The 18,057-nt window shown below is 39.6% G+C and overlaps 1 protein-coding gene across 3 annotated transcripts in view; it reads right to left on the bottom strand.

The window, feature by feature from the left end:
- arhgap9 (Rho GTPase activating protein 9) overlaps positions 1 to 18,057 on the bottom strand; it is a 54,489-nt gene that overhangs the window by 32,967 nt on the left and 3,465 nt on the right. For all 3 annotated transcript variants that reach the window (XM_074676671.1, XM_074676673.1, XM_074676672.1), the window contains exons 2-5: positions 8,996 to 9,080; positions 4,087 to 4,427; positions 2,760 to 2,958; positions 2,278 to 2,669 (exon numbers count right to left, since the gene is read on the bottom strand). In XM_074676671.1, the coding sequence (XP_074532772.1) occupies positions 2,278 to 2,669; positions 2,760 to 2,958; positions 4,087 to 4,308 (813 nt within the window). In that variant the 5' untranslated portion in view covers positions 4,309 to 4,427; positions 8,996 to 9,080. The remainder of the gene's footprint in view (positions 1 to 2,277; positions 2,670 to 2,759; positions 2,959 to 4,086; positions 4,428 to 8,995; positions 9,081 to 18,057) is intronic.

Below are 18,057 nucleotides of genomic sequence, written 5' to 3'. Positions count from 1 at the left end.
ACAATGCTGCTGTGCTTGATTTATTGGCTTTTTGGACCAAAACATGTTACTACCATTTCATGAAGACATCAATGATCCATATTAAACTGCAGAAAAGGAGCATAATATGGGACTTTTAACATCTGTAAGATTGCAAAAACACATAAAACAATCTATTTTTATCATTTTTAATTAATTCAGGGAAGTAAAGGGTCAATAACCTTGCTTCGCTGTGACAAAGAATATCAGTGTATTTTTATTGCATTGTTCACAATCATTTCCTGTGAGTGTACGTGTTTGTGAGAGAGAGCATCAGCAAATTTTTCATCGGCGTGTTCTCAGGAGTTTTTGACTTTAGTATTGACCTTTATCAACCCGACACTTCCTCTCCTATCTAGAGACACAATCGAGTGCTTATTCACAAGCGGCTGCACTCTCACTGTGACTTCTTCACACAGTTACATGAGGATCTGAGAGAAGCTTTTTATGAGCAGATAAATATTATTGATAGACACATGATAAGTGGGAGCTGCTATTTGAAACATGACTGAGAAACTGTGTTTATCACAAGAAGCAGATGTAATCAACTGACAGTTGATTTTGATGGTAAAACAGTTAAGCAGTTGTACCAAGCTGTGTTAGAAATCTCTGGTGTGTATGGGTATGATTGGCGAGGGGTAAAGTGCGACAGAGAAATGCTGGGTGTGGTTGATGTGGTTGTATGCTGGTGTGTGCTTTGCTTCTGTTTAGACAAGCTTATATTTTTCTTTTCCATTACATCATATTTCAGCTGAGTACACACCAAAGCAGAAACACTTCCTTTCTCTTTTCCCGTGTCTCACACTGTAAAGTCATAAACATGTCCACTATACTTTAAACATTTGTCCCCCTTCTACTAATCCTAATTTTACTGCAAAACTTTGGACTGCAAATTTCTTACAGCTTCCAACAGTTGAGAGAAAACCTGGAATCCAGAGATTCCAAAATCCTGCAGACATTCAACACATCTGATGCAGGCTACACTTACCGACAAACTTAGAAACTAGGAGGGCATTGCTGGATTGGTTTTCCTCCAATATTATGCATCCATCAATTCATTCAACTCTTGAGCTGCAAAGGTAATCTATCTGGTACCACAAGGAACTCTGTTCTGCCCTATTAGGTCTGATAAACCATCATCATGGCATTTTATATCATTATTACCCTGATGGCACCAACCATTTGGATACAATAAGCCTACTGCTTTTCAAAAACGACCTGAGAATCTTCAAACTCAGATCCAGCTTGGCTGCCTTATCCAAAATATTAAGGACACTATTAAAACCTTAGGGGTTACATTCCACAGTCAGCTGAGCTTGAAGTTGTTGCAATTATAACTGAGGAATGTTTTCAAGATCAAGGCACGGCTTTGACAACGGAGAAAAAAAGATTTATGCTTTTATTTATTCACGCTGAGACTTTTGCATTGCCCTATTTTTGTGCCTCAGTACACAAGCCGGTGCCAAACTTCTTATCGTGTAGAACTCTGCAGCACCAAGACAAAACGCACCTCTCACATCAGCCCAGTTTTAGCCTCACTGCACAGGCTCTTTTAGAAATTCTCATGACTTACACGGCTTCAAACGGCCTGAAATACAGATGAATACTTGCTCTCTTGAATGATACCTTAACTCCATTTATCACCGCCATCCTCTGCAGCACTTTTAAAACCAGGCTGCAGAAATGAGCTGTGGGAGAGTGCGGTATATAATGAAAATCTGAGAGTTTTGACCTGAATGTGGCTGCAATAATCCTGCTCACTGGTATTAAAGTCTCACACAAAGACGGTCCTCAGAGAGAGGGAATCGGGGACAGACAGCGAGGACGAGAGAATGAGAGACGGGGAAAAAAGCGCTGTCATTTCTGCTGAGATTCTGGTTATCCTTTGTTAGAAGTAACCTTTGAATGCACAGATCAGCAAAAGTCCTTTTTTGGAGAGATTGGGATACTCAGCTGAGGGAGATTTCCCCCCGGCTGACAGACAGATAACCTTCAGTTTCTCTTCTTTAATCTCTTCTGATGTAATAAAGGAAGGCTCTGACGTCACTACAATACTATCTTGATTGCTGCTTTGGGGGGATAACTGAGGTCAAGTACAGCTGTAGATCAAATACATCTTTCAGCTCAATCCCTTTTACTATCATAAGAAGCATTAGCTTCCAGCAGTGCCAGAGTAAAATCCAGGGTTACAATTTTGTCACCAGACACTGCCTGTAACACCATTTTTGCTCCACATATTTCTAAAAGCGTATTACTGACCTGTAGGTGGTTTTTCTTGCTGGACCCTCCCACCATGTCCCACTGGCTGCAGGACTTCTTGGGCACCCTGTGGTTGATGCGGCTGCCGAGTCCTCCACCCACCTCATCGTATGTGTTCTCCATCAGGTTCTCTGGCAGGTTGCTGGAGCTCTGGCTTCGAGTTATCATGGGCACCACCCTGGGGTTCACTGGAGCAGTGTCTGGTGCTGCAACAGCAGGTGACCTGGGGACCATGAGGTGTCCTGATGGAGAGCTGGAGGGGTTGGGGGTAAAGCTGAATCCGGAGAGGGGCAGAGTGGGGAAGCGGCCTCTACTTGTGTTGGTGTTGTTGGGGCCCTGGAAGGCACTGTTGGAGTTGAGGTTCTCCATGGAGTGGTACAAAGGTTTGTTCACTGAGGGAGGAAGGGGAAATAGATTTCCTTTTAAAACAGATCAGACCTTAAAGCATAAATCATCTTGTATGTGCATATAGGTGTCTCTACCTTGATGCTGCTCAGTGTAGTTGGTCCCTGTTGGACTGGGACTGAGGGAAACTCTGGGCAGGATCCTGAGGTTGGAGTTTAGAGAGGTGGACATAGCAAGGCGCTGCGGCGAGGGCATTGGGGCGATGGGCACCTCTGTCACATATGTGGCAGGGACGTACAGTGGCTTTGTTTTACTGGCCGCCCCAATCCTTCGCACCTGTAGGAGAATAAATAGATTCTTCATAATTATGATTTTGCTATTTTCTGTACCGTTAATCTGCTTAGTTCACTGGGGCGTCAGCACAGTGCACAGCTGAGGGCTGAGACGGACACGTGGTATGATGCAGTGCCCCTGGCTTCAGAATATAGATTACTGTATATTTTGAATATTTATTTACCATTTTATTTACCATTTTGTTAAATATCATCTTAATTTTTATTCTATTTTTTTTAATTAAATGTTTTAATGCTCCAATCATTTAATCAACTGATGTGTTGTTTTAATGCAAAGTACTTTGCATTTGAAATGTGCTGTATAAGCAAAGCTGCCTTGCCTTTAATAAATTCAAAGGCAAAAAAAAAAAAACATGATTTTTTTCCCCCTTTTTTTTCAAAATGATATAAATTTATCGAAGTTTGACACAGTTCATTTTTCTCCTGAAAACAGTAAAGACATAACATTGCTGAGCCACATCTTTGCAGAACATGTTTTTATATGTTTCATCAACACACTGAAAGTCGACAACACAGTTTATTCAAGTTGAACCAACAAACACCATCAAACTGCTGTGAGTGCTCCCTTGAGCATTAACTCTGCAACTGAAAATAGTCCCTGGCTAATGCAATATTTACTTCTGTCTGAGTCCTTTTTCACGAGGGGTGCAGTTTCAAACTGTTTCAGGGATATATCTTTAGTTTTCATCAAATTAAAGTTTGTATTAATGTCTAATTTTAAAAGATTTGTATCTTTAGGCATACTAGGTACAATTGTTAGAGAAGATGTGGTTCTCTGCAGCAGTCATTGGTTAAACTCTTGGCCTCAATCCTTTGCTGCATGTGTTCCTCAGATCTCCATTCTTCAGGTTTCCCGTCTTTCTCCAGCTGTCTTTTCAATAATAGCAAAACGTGTCCATTAACTTAAAGTAAACCTATTTAAAGCTAAAGCTAAAACGTGGGATGGGCATTAAAAGGATGGAGGTGTAAACCAGTCACTTTTGATCTGCTCATGGCTTGGTTAGAAATGACACAGTTAAAGAGTATGATCTCCTTTTCCTTTTTTAATAGTAATTACAGAGGTAAAATCTTAAAATCTCCAAGTCAAAAAAAAGATTAACTATCTCCTCACCTGCCACCAGTCACTGTTGGTTTTCTTCAGGAGTACAAACCGTTCGCCCTCCCTGATGCAGACCTGCCGTCCATCAGCCCCACGGTAGTTGTAGTCATACTGGGCCTCCAGGACCACAGTGCCACTGGGAACCCCGCACACCGTCACGCCCCTGGAGGTCATCACAGGTGCTGCAGCAGACTGCTGGGATCCAATAGAACGCCGCCAAGTCCCAGACAGCATGACTCTCCACACAGACCAGTTCAGAGAGCCCTGTTGGAAGTGTGCTGATAGTGGATACTGGTGATACTGGTCGGGTTAGGACGGGGAAAGTGATGCTGGAGCCAGGACAGAGCCATGATCTAAAATAGAGGAGAAAGGGACATGGAAAGATAGAGAAAGAGATTAGAGAGGCTGTGTCAAAGCAAAATGGTATAAAGCTGAGTGCAGATTTTACAGAGAGCAGGAATCCTTTTAGAGATGAAAATGAAAGTCTGGGTTAATCTGGGCAAATCAAAGACTACATCACAAACATATTCTCATTTTGTCTTTCTCTCCTCACTTTTCCTGCATATGTCATAACCTCTAACATCTTTAAAGTGAGAATTTAGATTTTTTTTTTAAGTTAGAACTTTAACTTAATATTTTCAGGACTGTTGGCTGGACAGGATTGGATTGTTATCACTCCTACATCTGTGCATTCAAAATAAATCTACAGCTAGCCAGGATGCATACTTTGAGCCTTTTAAGTTGCTTATTTTTCAAGTAGTCTAACACTGAGCCCCATGCCTTAGAAAATGTACTGATCGATTCAAATAAATAAATTTCAGATTATGTATTGTTGAGGTTGACACTGAAACTGTGACTTGTTGTTACGGAGGTCATCAATGTGGGGGAGGGGGAATTTCTTAAGTGTGAAACCTAACCCTAAAACCAAACCATTTGCAGGAAAACCAAAGGCTGAGTGTTTATCATGGTAATGGTAGCTTTAAAAAATGTATCATGTGACATTAAATGTGGTGGCATTAAAACTGGTTAACCACCCACTCCCGGGTGGAAGTAGTGGTTTAAATGTACAAGGATTTACATCCTTTTACTTAGTGGGTCGTGTTTCAGCACAACAAAGAAATAACTGACTGATAGCAAATATCTGTCAATTAATAAAACCACCAATTATAATATACAAGAGTTTACAGAGAAGGAGGGGTTTGAAATTTCACTGCAAATATTTGTACAAGGCCCCAGTAAACAACTTTTCCATTGTTGCTCTCATCCTGTTGGAGCTCAGAGACACGTGTGAGTGAATAACTCATGCGTTTGGAGGATGTTAGGAGGAACGCAGCAAACCCAAAATAGCATCTGTCTCCGTCTCTCCACCTGTGCCAGCATCCTCGAGCTAAACCCCTGCTCTACCCCGCCAAGACCCGCTTACATAAGAGAACATCCAACTTTCTGCCAGACACATAGTGATACAGCCTCACACAGAAAATGCACCCGCCCACCCCCACACATACACACACATGGTGAGGGGAACATCCCTCGGCACCTAGCAACAGTGTTTCAGTCACAGTCAGACCCAACCCGTATCAGTCTGGATGACAAGAGGAGAGGCGGTAAACAAGAAAGACAACCCTGAAAATGTTAAAAGACACAAAGTATGAAATCACTGAGGAAGAAAGAACACAGAGTGGAATTATATTTAACAAGATTAAAGAGAGAAGAAAAGTTTTAATTGAACCAAAAAAGTGCAAATAGAGCAGAAAGTCGGGATGGCAAAGTAAGAAGTGGAGAAGCTGAGGATGAAGCTGGATGGAGCTGTGAGCCATGTGAAGGTGATGTAAGTGAGGCCAGGGTTAGCTGGCTGAACCTTTGTAATCCCACTGTTATTAAAGCACTGGAATGAATCTGTGACCCCCACCACCACCACCACTACCACCACCAGAGATTTACAGTGAAAACTCTCTGAACCAGCATATGATTGAGATGAGGGATGGCCTGCCTGCCTTGCTATGGCTTGGCTATACCAGCAGCAAGCTGACTGCAAGCTACTTCTGTTAAATGTTAAAAAGCCAAGCAGAGTACATTAAAAAAAAATCAGGAAAAAGTAAATGTGAAAGACAAGAGAGTTATCTGATGAGGTCCCCAAAATTTGGTAGCTGAAGTAGTTGAGCTACAGGAGTAGCAGAGACAAAATGTCTGTCTGGTTTAACTGTCATATAACAACACAACAGGTACATTAACTTCAAGTGAGGACTAAAGGCTAATGATGCTACCTAACATTAGCCAAACTTGATTTATTGTTTACTGATAGACTCCTTGAGCCCATGTTTGGCCATTAAATTAACTGTGCTCAGTTCTTTGCATCTTCTGTTTCTTTACCTCTAGATGAGACAGTGAGAGGGAGTTAAAATTAAAATTAAAATCAAATTTGCTTGAGCAAGTCCCTTGTTCTTTAGCTAACCTTACATCTTCTGATTAGTCACATGGTTAGCATGTATAGCCTACAGTATGTTAAAAGCAACTTTTCCACTCCAAGAATGAGCCTATTGCCAGTGTTCTTAATTTTTTGATTTTTTTATTTACTTGTTTTGTGACATGTATAACATATGCTTAGAGTACTAGTTAAACAGTGAAAACAATGGAAACATGACTTGTCATGTAGCTAGACGCTGTTGTATGCTAGTGAACCTTTTCCTGTTGAGGCTTAACAGTGCTGAATTATATCAGCCTCATTTAAAAAAATATCCTTGATTACGTTTGTGGACACATTTTAAATCTTACAGTTAAACAGCAATAACAGTCTAAAGTTTTCTAGTATTAGCTTACATCTTCTGCTAGCATTAGCTGGACAAACCAAATCAAGGAAAGCAAAGGCAGCAAAACCTTTTGATTTGACCACCTTTTCACAAGTGTTTTCTTTCTTCCCCATTACTTACTTTTCTACTTCTTAAAAGAAAAAGCCCCCAAATCAAAAACAAAGTTTCACTTTTTTTCCAAAGAAACTGATGACATTAGATTAAGTCATCAGCTTTATATTTTGTAACTGATGTGTGTGAATGTAAAACCAAAATCTGTCCCAGACTCTTGCACTTAAAAGGTTGGCTAATTGTCTAGTCTAGTACCAGCAGATCTCTTCATCATTGTTTCGTTGCACAACTCAATCTTCTCAAGCACTTGACTTTCACTGTGACATCTGAGTCACTAAACTTTTTTCCTTGATTGTCCACAATTTAAATGTATTGCTGGCTGGTGGTGCAAGGTGTGTGTCTCTTTATACAAGTACCCCGTGTACCTTTATAGCATCTGATGGCATTTGAATAATAGTTTTGTTCTTGAATTAGTTAATGTGTTTTTTTCACCTCTTTGGGGAATCCTTGTGATGCCAGACAGATCTCAGAAAACAGACAATAAAGTTTAATCTGATCAAATCTTATCAAATTTATAATGAATGCCACTGAGGCTGTATTCTACGAAAATTTAACCTCACCATAGAGCGATAAAACATTTTTCCATTGATGACATATAATAGCTCTTTAATCTTGGTGTTCTGCTCTTCTGAGAAACAGCTGTTATTTCAGGAGGGACAGTGGAAAAAGTTAGAGGTAAAAGGCGAGCAAGCAAACAGGAAACTGCATACACATCGAGCTTCAACCACAGTTTGGGTCATATCCTCTCTGTCTCACCATTTTTTTATGTTTGTAATCTTAGGTGGTTTATATGTCGACAGCCATCCAAAGTGTGCATTCAAACACTGTAAATAGTTCACAGCTGCTTTGTTTCCCTCACTAACTTCTACCCAGCTCTGTGAGGATCTTTAATTACTGCAAAGCTGAGCCTCGCAGCAGAGAATAGCAGTTGTTTGGCTTAGAACAATCCTGCTGCATGACTTCAGTAATGTGTGATTTACTGCTTAGATGGGCAGGAAAGAATTGCGTCATATGGTGGGTTTAAAGAAGGGCTGAAACATACCCAGCAGAGCCGGCTCATACAACCTGTCCATGGGTTAGTTTCTCTGCACAGAGGAAGAGCTTCTGATGCTGCAGCACACCTGTGTTCCTCTTCCTGTTTCTTCTGTCTGTTCAAAGCAACATGCTAAACTCAGGTTGAATTGATGACACGAAGCTAGTGTGGGACTCAATAAGACAATGTTTGTTGAGAAAGAGCTAGAGCTGAATTGTGCATCATCATTTCCTGTGTAGGCACAGTGGGCTGTAATGCATCATTTGCAAATCAGGCTGTTAAAGCAGGGTTAAAGTCCTTTGTTGTTTTAGGAGTCAAATTCCTTGTACTCTTTAAGATACTTGGCAAATAAAGACTTTTCTGATTCTATTGTGATTCAGAGTTGAAGCTCTTTGGTGATGCACACAAAAGCTCAAACTTAATGGGCTCGTAAAGGGTCTGCGATACAACTCAAGATTTTAGTTGAAGTGTTTTTATTAGTTTACAATGGAAACCTGATGGGCATTTGTTGCTGGTGATTTATCCAGGACAGTTTCAAAATAGTATTCTTCTAAACAAGAACTTACGATTAAGATACATCAGATCCACAAAAGGGAAAACGAGGCCAGAATGTGTTTCTATTTGCAGGTCAGCTGGCAGTGCAGAGAGCATTTGCGTCACAAACCCAAACATACAGAGAGGTCCATATGGTGTCAGTGACAGACACAGGCCCCCCTGCCACAGAAAGGATCGTGTCTGCCAGAGGGCTGAGGGCACAGGGCTTATGTTGTCGTATCAACAGCACAAATGAAAAGGGCATGAAAGACTGTCAAAACACAAAGGAGGAAAAAGCTAAGACTGAATGAGTGCTGCTGCTGCTTGCTGTAAGTGTGTTTCCTGCAGCTCTGGGTGTGTGAGATGCAAGGCTGAAGAAATGAAGAGCAAACATTTGTGCATGCAAGCAAGAGAAGAAGGAGGGAGAGCGACTCACCATGGTCCTGAAGTGATGATGTTTCTGTGTCAGTGTGGTCACCCATTCACGCTCCAGTCACGTCCATTTGTATTCCGCAATGAGCCTTAAAAAATAAAACAAAAAAAACCCTGAATATTATAGCAAAAAACAATATTTATTTACATAACTGTGCCCCAGTTATGCTTTCTGGCCTGATATAAAACAGAGAGCAAACACGGGTGGGTTCAGGGAAAAAGGTGTGGCAGAAAACCACTAAATTCAACACAAACTATCAGCTGTCCTGCAGAAAATCCCTCACAGCCTCTCTCTAGTTCACACACACTAATACACACACACACACACACAGTTAATCCTATGAAGAGAAATGATCCGGCCTCCACTCGTTGAACCCCCACTGACCTCCTCGCATAGAGCAGCATTCTGCCTGAGAGATAAAAACCGAGGGAGCAACAGAGCGTCAGCTGGCTATCACCCATCCATGCAAATAAAGTGTGTTTGAAAATGAGTAGCATGACAGGAGGGAGAAACAGAGAGGGAGAGAGGACATGTGTGCTGCTGACCATATAAAGCAACCAGCAGCAGAGTTTATCGATCAGGCCATTGATCCACACACAGAGCGGACTGGACATCAGACATTATAGTTATCACATGTAAAGCTGAGATCATGACTGGATTTTCAGGGTGTCTATAAGTGCTTTTAGATTATGATTTTTTGGCAAAGGTTGAATATTAAATGCTTCTTAGATATGATGCAGCATCCTGAAAAGCCATTGGATTACAGACTTTGAGAGATTAAAGTCCCTCCTGCTGGTTTAGCGTGTTTCAGTCAAACATTATGCAAAGTGCATATCAATTTTTACATTTAACCTCCCAACTCCCAGGAAGCTACAATCAGCTCTTGCCAAAAAAAATGGTATGAACGTCAGTTTTTAGCTGAGATTAATAAAGTGGACTGAGCACGTTGCTTTTAACAAACACATAATTTACCATAAATCACAGGACAGGTCAGTTACACCTAAAGCCAGTATATTGAGGACTGCGTGGCTCAGGTGCAGCCATTGGCGGCCATTGTGCAGCCAGAGTCTGCGCAGTTAAGACTGTGAGGGATTCTGGGAGAATCTGAGTGGAGCCAAGCGACAAAAATAGTAATGCTTTTTTTTTCAAGAGTCTAATCTCTTACTGGCTTTCCTCTCAACATATTTTACTATCCCCGAAAAAATACACAAGAACGGCAGCTGTCAAATTGTTATTAAAGGTAAAGTAAAACCATGCTTTTAACCACTTACAACTAATGAAAATGAAACTTCAGACAAAAGAGAACTTGAACACAAAGCAGCCTAATGATATCTTCAAATCACCACAACAATCTGACGTGAGAAACATTTCTACAAGGTGAATTAATTTTTTAAAGTTTGACCACAGCCCACCTGGAATGACTGGAGAGCCAGATTTTTTGACCTATACTGCAGCCAGCCACCAGGGGGAGCAGTTTGTGGCGACCTCACTTCAATCCAAGCAGGATGACGTCCATTTTTTTTTACAGTCTATGATTACGCCAGAGTGCTGTTAAATTTTTGTCACTTGTAGCATAGCAACAGCTAAATGCTTAAAAAACATCAAAATAATTGGTTTATAACGCGCTGAGTGTTCCTTACAGGAGCTTTAAGACAGCCCTGACAGCCCCAGCTCTGCACTAAGTGAAGGTTACACATCCTAGAAAACAAACCAAAAGCATTTCACACTTTTTTTTCTTTTTAGTGGGGAGAGCTTCTTACTTTGTCAAAGTAGCATGAAATCCCATAATGTATTCAAGAACACAATGAGATCTGAGGGAGGATTAAAAACATGGTGTTCTCTGGAAAAGGCAGTTGTGTAAAGTCTAAACAATACGTAGTTCTTGGACTAAGTCATCCATGCAAACCACCTGCTGCTAACGCTATCGTGACACCCTTGAAATCAGCCTGTCGCTGGAGGGCGGGTGAGAGCGAGAGATGATGAATGCAAATTACCATGTAATAAATGATATGGTAGGAACAAGCAGAGGAGGTTTGGTGGGAATCTACGAGGATGCATAAGGATAGAGAGAACATATACTGTAAGATGATGCCAGAAACGAAGAGTACTGCAAGCTTTATGAATAGAAAGAAGAAATGTTCATGAAGCTCAAGAATCATAAAATTCAGCTCCCACAGAGGTTGTTAAAGATCACTGGGCCTGTCAAGCTTCACCTCACTGTCGGATGATAGCGGAGTGAAGGGGGTTGTTGGTAAAAACTATGATGTCATATCATATCCATATTCATTCTATATGTTTGAAGTGGAATGAGGGTGTCTTTAATAATCATGGCTACATGGTCTTCAAAGAGCGATGAGACACGGGGAAGAGGAGTAAAGAGTGAATGAGGAACTTCAAAGGGCTTTTTGCATGCTCTCCCATCCAAATTCACAAACACACACACACATGCACAAAGACAGTGGTGTATTTACATATCAATATGTATAACCAAAGGCTTTAAGAGGAGATGGGCGAGATAACGTTGCCCCACATGGTGCTAACTGTGGAGGGAATTTAATGATGAAAAAATGAGTTAAAAGCACTGATTTCAGATCTGTGTCAGCTGCTTTTACCTCTTTAAATAGAAGTGCAACCTGTCTGATGACTATTACTCCTCGTGCACCCACTATTCTGTGGTTTCCCTGCTCAGCAAGATTTTGGAGTCCAAACTTGTAGTCAGGTAACACTGTGTGAGGTGGAGTATTGCATCATGGATCCACATCATACATTATAGGTAAAGGGAGATGTAGCACAGCAGTCTATCTTAGAAGAAGCCCAGAAGTGCTCTGAAATTTTCCTAAAAATCAATGAGAAACCAAAACAGGAGTCGTGAGACAAGGCATACTAAACCCCACCTGAAACAGATTCAAAGATCACAAACTTGAATCTGAAACTTTGATGACCTAAGATCTTTTGCTTTTAGAAATAAACAGTCAACAACTTTGGTGGGAATGAAGCAGCTTCAAATATTGAGGCCCATCAATTTTTTTTATGAAGCCCAGACTAACATCCTGGTCTCTAAAGATGTTACAATATTTACAACTTACAACACGCTCTTTCCTTAGCTCTCGAATTCAGGGAAGAAGTACTTAGATATTCAGGGTCCTCCCTCATGAAAGAGTCAGTGCACTTCTGAGAAGTAACTAGCGCTATTTACCTCAGTGTTTTCTCCTTTTGCTTGGCTTCTCACCCTGAAAATAGATGGAGAAATGGAGAAATGAGGTGCTTGAACTCTTTACAAGAGCATCACACATCTAAAATAAACTTATAACTCACTTATCGGTCTGGCATGGAGTAAAAGCAGTGATGCCTAACAGGATGCTGGTCAGGGATAGAACAAAGTGTTGATATGACAATATACTGTCATCCTGACTTGTGCAGTACAAGTGTTTTGTGTCCTTTCATCAATGAGATATTGCGACATATGGCTATTGGATTACCTAGCAGTTTATCAATTATCATAGAGTTGCTGTATCTTGATATTTTAGTTATTGTGGGCAATGTAGCAAGTTTCAAACCTAATGTATTGTAATGTATAGTATAATAGTCCAGTGTCCCATGTCATATCAAATTGTATTGTACTGTATTATACCATGTCATTTGATGATGATAATAAGAAGAATTATTATTGTTATATCATTATAATCATTATTTCTATTATTATTATTATTATTATTATTATTATTATTATTATTATAATTATTATTATAAATGATGATATACTGTATCGTAATTTATTGTATAATACCATGGTGACGGTAGGGAATTGTATTGTATAGTTCTGTATTGTATTGTATTGTATTGTATTGTATTGTATTGTGTTATATGTAAGGTATTATATTGATTTCTGAGTTACCTCTTAATCATGTTGATTCTACCATATGTCATGTGAAGTATCACATAATAAGGGGTCTTATGGTATCCCATTATAGAGATAGTATGATATTTTAATGCAAACTGTACTCTAAAATATTATTTCCCAACGTCTTGTACCCCAGCATGTCATATCGCAATGCGGCCTATCACAACGTACAATATCACAACCTATTGTACTACAACGAATTATACCCCAGCATATCATTTCTTATCGTATTGCAACATATTGTATCCCATCTTGCCATAATCCAATACATTGTAATGTTCAGTTGTATCTCCGTTTACCATGTCGCAATATAGCATTTCATATCACATTGGAAAACATTTGTATTACATCAATTTTCTACATATCTTCTCTTTACAGGCTGTATATCTAATCGTAGCATATTTATTATCTTATCATGTCATGCTGTATGGTATTGTGAGTAAACTGATAATTCTGTAAATGTACAGTTTATGTTCACTATCACTGACAGATAATTCACCGAAAAACATTTTAGTGTAAAATTAGTGATTAACTGGTGAAACCACTGCCTGTAATTCACTGTAATTTGACAGTGCTCTTACTGTAAAAAATATAAATACAGCAAGAATCGTGTGCAGGGGTATTCTAAAACCATGAAGGGCATTGATTATCCATGCTGCGGAGCACAGACAGCCTGTGCCCCCACGTAATATTTCAATGTTCAGCAGGGTGTTATACCCACTGTGTTCCTTCCTCACTCACAGAAACAATAGCTGTTAGGTTAAAATTCACAAAGCCACTCACTACTACATACAGAATATTGTTTACATAAATGTAATTTGCTGACATCAGAAAATGACAGAAATAACCTTTCAACTGTATTTTCAATATTTTTTCTAAATTGAATATCAAGGATTTTGTTGTTCTGCACTTATGGATAATATTTCATTTCATTTCATTTTTATTCATTTAAGTAATGTTCTTTCTTCCTTCGTCAGCAGCTCTGCTGTATTTGAAAGATGGTAAAATGCTTTGTCTATAAAAAGTTAAAAAGGATGATTAGAAATAATTTTAAATCAAACAAAACAAAGGGGGAAGATCCTTTTTGTGAAACATATAAACTGATTAAGACTTTTTCTTGAAATCAGTCCATTTCATCTGACAAACAGTAGTACTGAAGACAGCCATTTGAAGGAGCTTTCACTTTGTCTATATATGTATGGTTTTAACTGTGAGTGCTGATCTTTCTCTCTCCCCTGCTCTCTCTCCATATGAGACGCGTGCCTGGAGCCAAAACAGCCTTTCATCCTCCCAAAGCCATAAATTATTGATGATCAGACCAGAGAGACACTGAAACACACACTGTGTTTCCCTGTGTGGCGGCGGGCTGAACGCATGTACAACTGCACGTCTATGTGTGTGCATGTGTGTGATTAAAAAGCTGGGCAGGATTCATTCAGTGATAAGCTGTGTAAATGATCACAGAGCCAATCAAAATGCAGATGATGACAGTGGAACAGCCATTGGCCCAGGCTCTCTACTATCATGGTGACAGCAGCCTTTGTGACCGGCCCCTTTCTCTCCAGTGTCTCCAGTGTGTGCTTCTCGTGTTCTTGTTGCACATAACAACATTTTATATATGTGATGCCATCATTTCAAGTGCCTGCTGATGCAACAATGTTGTTTACAATGAACCCTGCAGCCTGCATCAACATGTACGAAACAAACTTCTTCAGAGAGTTCACTCATATAGTGTCCAGCTTTTCATTTTCCATATTGAATACAAACAACAACCAGACAGACCAGTTGGGCAAAGTAGAAGAGGATTGCTCAGAGGGTATGTTAAACTCTTTAAAGAATTAATTCAACCATCACAATTTCTAATTAACTTCTGTACTTCATAGGAAAATACAAGAAAAACACACTGCGAGTTTACTCGGAGTCAAATCATAACAATGGGCTCGTTTCAGCAAAAGAAATAAGCTGGTGAAAAATGTTTGTTATTTGAATAAGCAGCTTTTCTCATGAAAAGGAAATACAGTATGGAGTATGGGGGTCACTTTTTGATTCTACAACACTAAAAGAGGCTAAATTGAAGCGTATATTAAAGTACATACAGCTGTATGACATGATTGAGCTTGCTTGTGTTTTGTCAACAAGGATTTGACTCAGAAACTGAGAATTATTTTGGAATGTCTGCACAACATGAAAAAAGCATTACATGGGATTACAGTGTTAATGTTGGCCATAAATGGTCAGAAACAGGAAGATATTAAAATCATAATGACTTAAAAAACAAAGACCAGCAGTACCTGTGATAGGTTCAACTGGAGCAATGGCTCCAGTACAGCAATGTTTAACTCTGCTTCAAATCTGCTTTAAATTAAGCCCCAAGGTTCAGTGTGGTCAGAGTAAAAAAAAGTTATCCTGAGAGAGTGGAAATGAGCTTTCTCACCCTGATTCTAAAAATGGTTCAATGACACGGTTTCCTGCCTTTACCTTGGGAAATACATTTCTCACCATCCAACAGCAATGCTCACTTTCTAAAGATCTAGGGACTTTAGGTTCATTATATTAAGACGAAGCGACCAATCTGGGGTCTGATAGAGCTGGGTTGTTTTATGTTGCACTGTGTTGAGCTGTACTGTTCTGCATTGTTTTAAAAAGCATGCAAGTCTTGGCTCTTTTGCTTTTACCATGTGCCTTACTCAATTTCAGTCTTATCTCTACTATATTTTTGTCTTAATACCCTGTACTTCTGTGTTGATAGAAATAAGAATAAAATGTATTTGAGAAACACATAGACCAGCAGAAAACTCCTCGTCTCTGACAATTTTTAACAGGTCAATGGTACAAGACTGCAATATAATCCTTCTCTACAAATACGCAAATAAACACACTCACACACACTTGTACACACTGAAGCTAGTCTTCGGGAATTTTCTGTTGACTTAAACTGGTTTAACACAGCTGATAAAGACACGACACAATATGATATGTTGCAATACCATATAATGCCCTACAATAAGATACAATACGATACAAAAGGATACAATATGATACATGATAAAATATGAAACTGATTATTAGTAGTTCATGTAACCAATAACTGATAATCAGAAATGATAATTAGAACTGATATTCATCTAAAATACAAACGAAAACTAATATAGTGTATTGGTCTCAGTTTTGGCCCTATGAGGTTGGTCCTCGAGCAGGCGACCCAAGTTTGATTTCAAACTGTTGCACCCTTCCCATATATTACTGCCCACTCTCAGCCTGTTTTCTGCTCCATCAACAGCTTTATCCTCTCCAAATAAAAATATAATAAGCCTGAAAAATAACACAAGAATAAAGATCATAATACTTCATTACTAACAACTGTTGGTGAAAATGTAGAACAGAATAAAGCTGAAGTTTTGCACAAATACTATTTGGTAAAACCAAGCAGCAACCTCCTGTTTTAAAATATGAGGCAATGAGGAAGTGCTAAAATTCGTAGTATGCCGAGTGTCCACTTGGAGCTCATGCCAGAAGTACCAAAAACCACATTCAGACCAAGCCTAAAAAAGCCATTTTGACAGCCGAAATAAACATGTTTACAGGCTGTTACAAAAAATAACTTCAGTCTGTATGGCTGATTTCTCCAGTGGCACACAATTAAGATCATGAGTTGACCAATCAGAGGCACAGCTCAGCTGATTGACATGTAGCCTCCCTAAAGCTGTTAGTATGGAGGCTCAAATCCCACCCCAATTCCAGTATGGCTGCCGCTGACAACTTGCTTCAAAACTCTGTTGTAGAAACAGACTGGTGCCCTCACAGAGATTGCATATACTTATTATACAGTCTATGGGCAGGATATGAGGTGAGACAGAGTGGTCAGTCAAAACAAACCTTGTGGGTTTATCAGCTCCTCTTTTTTAGCTCTTAAATTATGTATCATTTGTTGACAGATTTTCTTCCACAAAATAGTAGCTCTTAAGATGTTGCTCTATCAAACCAAACTAAATGATTTTAGTGTAAAAGGCTATTGTTAAAACCATTCCAGAGATGGATTTTGACCTGTACTATCTTGTCCCCAGCAGTCTGAGCAAGAAGTGTTTAAAAGTGTAAATCAGATGTAAATAGAAATGAAAACACATGGAGGGGCAGTTTTTCATTATTCACACAGTGCCTAAAGTTGCTTGTTCTCAGTGTCAATCCGTGAGAAACAACAAGGTATACCAGCAGTTTTCTCCAGCAGCTGAAGAAAATAAAAAGTCTCACAGAGAAGTCGAGGCTGATCTTTGGAGAATAACAAAATAAACCTCCCCTCTTGGAGCAAGCTCACGGGTTGGTGCTGAGCCTGTGGGAATGTGCGGTACATTGATGTATCTAATGAAGCGCGCTGAGCTCCATTGATCCACCGGGGATGAGAGTGAGCTGTCAAAAGCTATCAGGCAAGTCAAAGACCCACTTTCAGCCGTGTGCAGCTGAAGTGAGCACGATACTGCTGGGGCACAAGGAAGAGCAGCTAAACCTCCCAGGGCAAACAGCATGGAGAGGAGGCACACTGCTTTGATGCTTAAAGAGAATAGCTGATCCAAAAAGGACCAGAACACAAATAAAGATAAGGGGTTAGGATGTGTTTGTTTACATCCAGTGCTTCTGGGTCTTTTAATTCAATTATTTCGTGCAGCTGTTTTTCTCGCAACAACTTGACAACCATCCTTACCTCAGGTGATAGCAGTTAGAGCTATAACAAACTACGATTTACTTTAAGTATCTTCATTTTTTTCCTTGTGCCACTGGTATTAAATCCACATAAAGGAAAAGCTGGCATCTTCTTCTGTTTTAATTTTTTTTCTGACAAAGATGCTTAACAAAATATTTAGGTCTAAAGTGGCATATAGTACGACCAAAAGCAAGAAATCCAGCCCATTTAAGAAACTGAAATCAAACAATAACAGCATTTTTAACACTTCATCATAGCTCCTCCTTTCAGCTCCAGTGCAAACCAAACTTCAAATATATTATGTGAAACTAAAGCCGTACGTGGTGTTTCAGCCTTGCGTGACACATTTACATATTTTTGTGGTTATTTGTTCACACAGTTGATACTTTCTTTGAATATAGGGCAATATTTACAGAGCTGTAACTGCATACTCTAAGCACAAACTGCTGAATGCTGATTGTATGCAGG

The sequence above is a fragment of the Halichoeres trimaculatus genome, unplaced genomic scaffold (genome assembly GCF_033239565.1).
Source record: "Halichoeres trimaculatus isolate MK-OKI-2021-1 unplaced genomic scaffold, fHalTri1.1 fHalTri1_scaffold_1, whole genome shotgun sequence".
NCBI lineage: Eukaryota > Metazoa > Chordata > Actinopteri > Labriformes > Labridae > Halichoeres > Halichoeres trimaculatus.
Note: the sequence above shows the minus strand (reverse complement) of the source record. Positions and strands in the feature narration are given on the sequence as shown.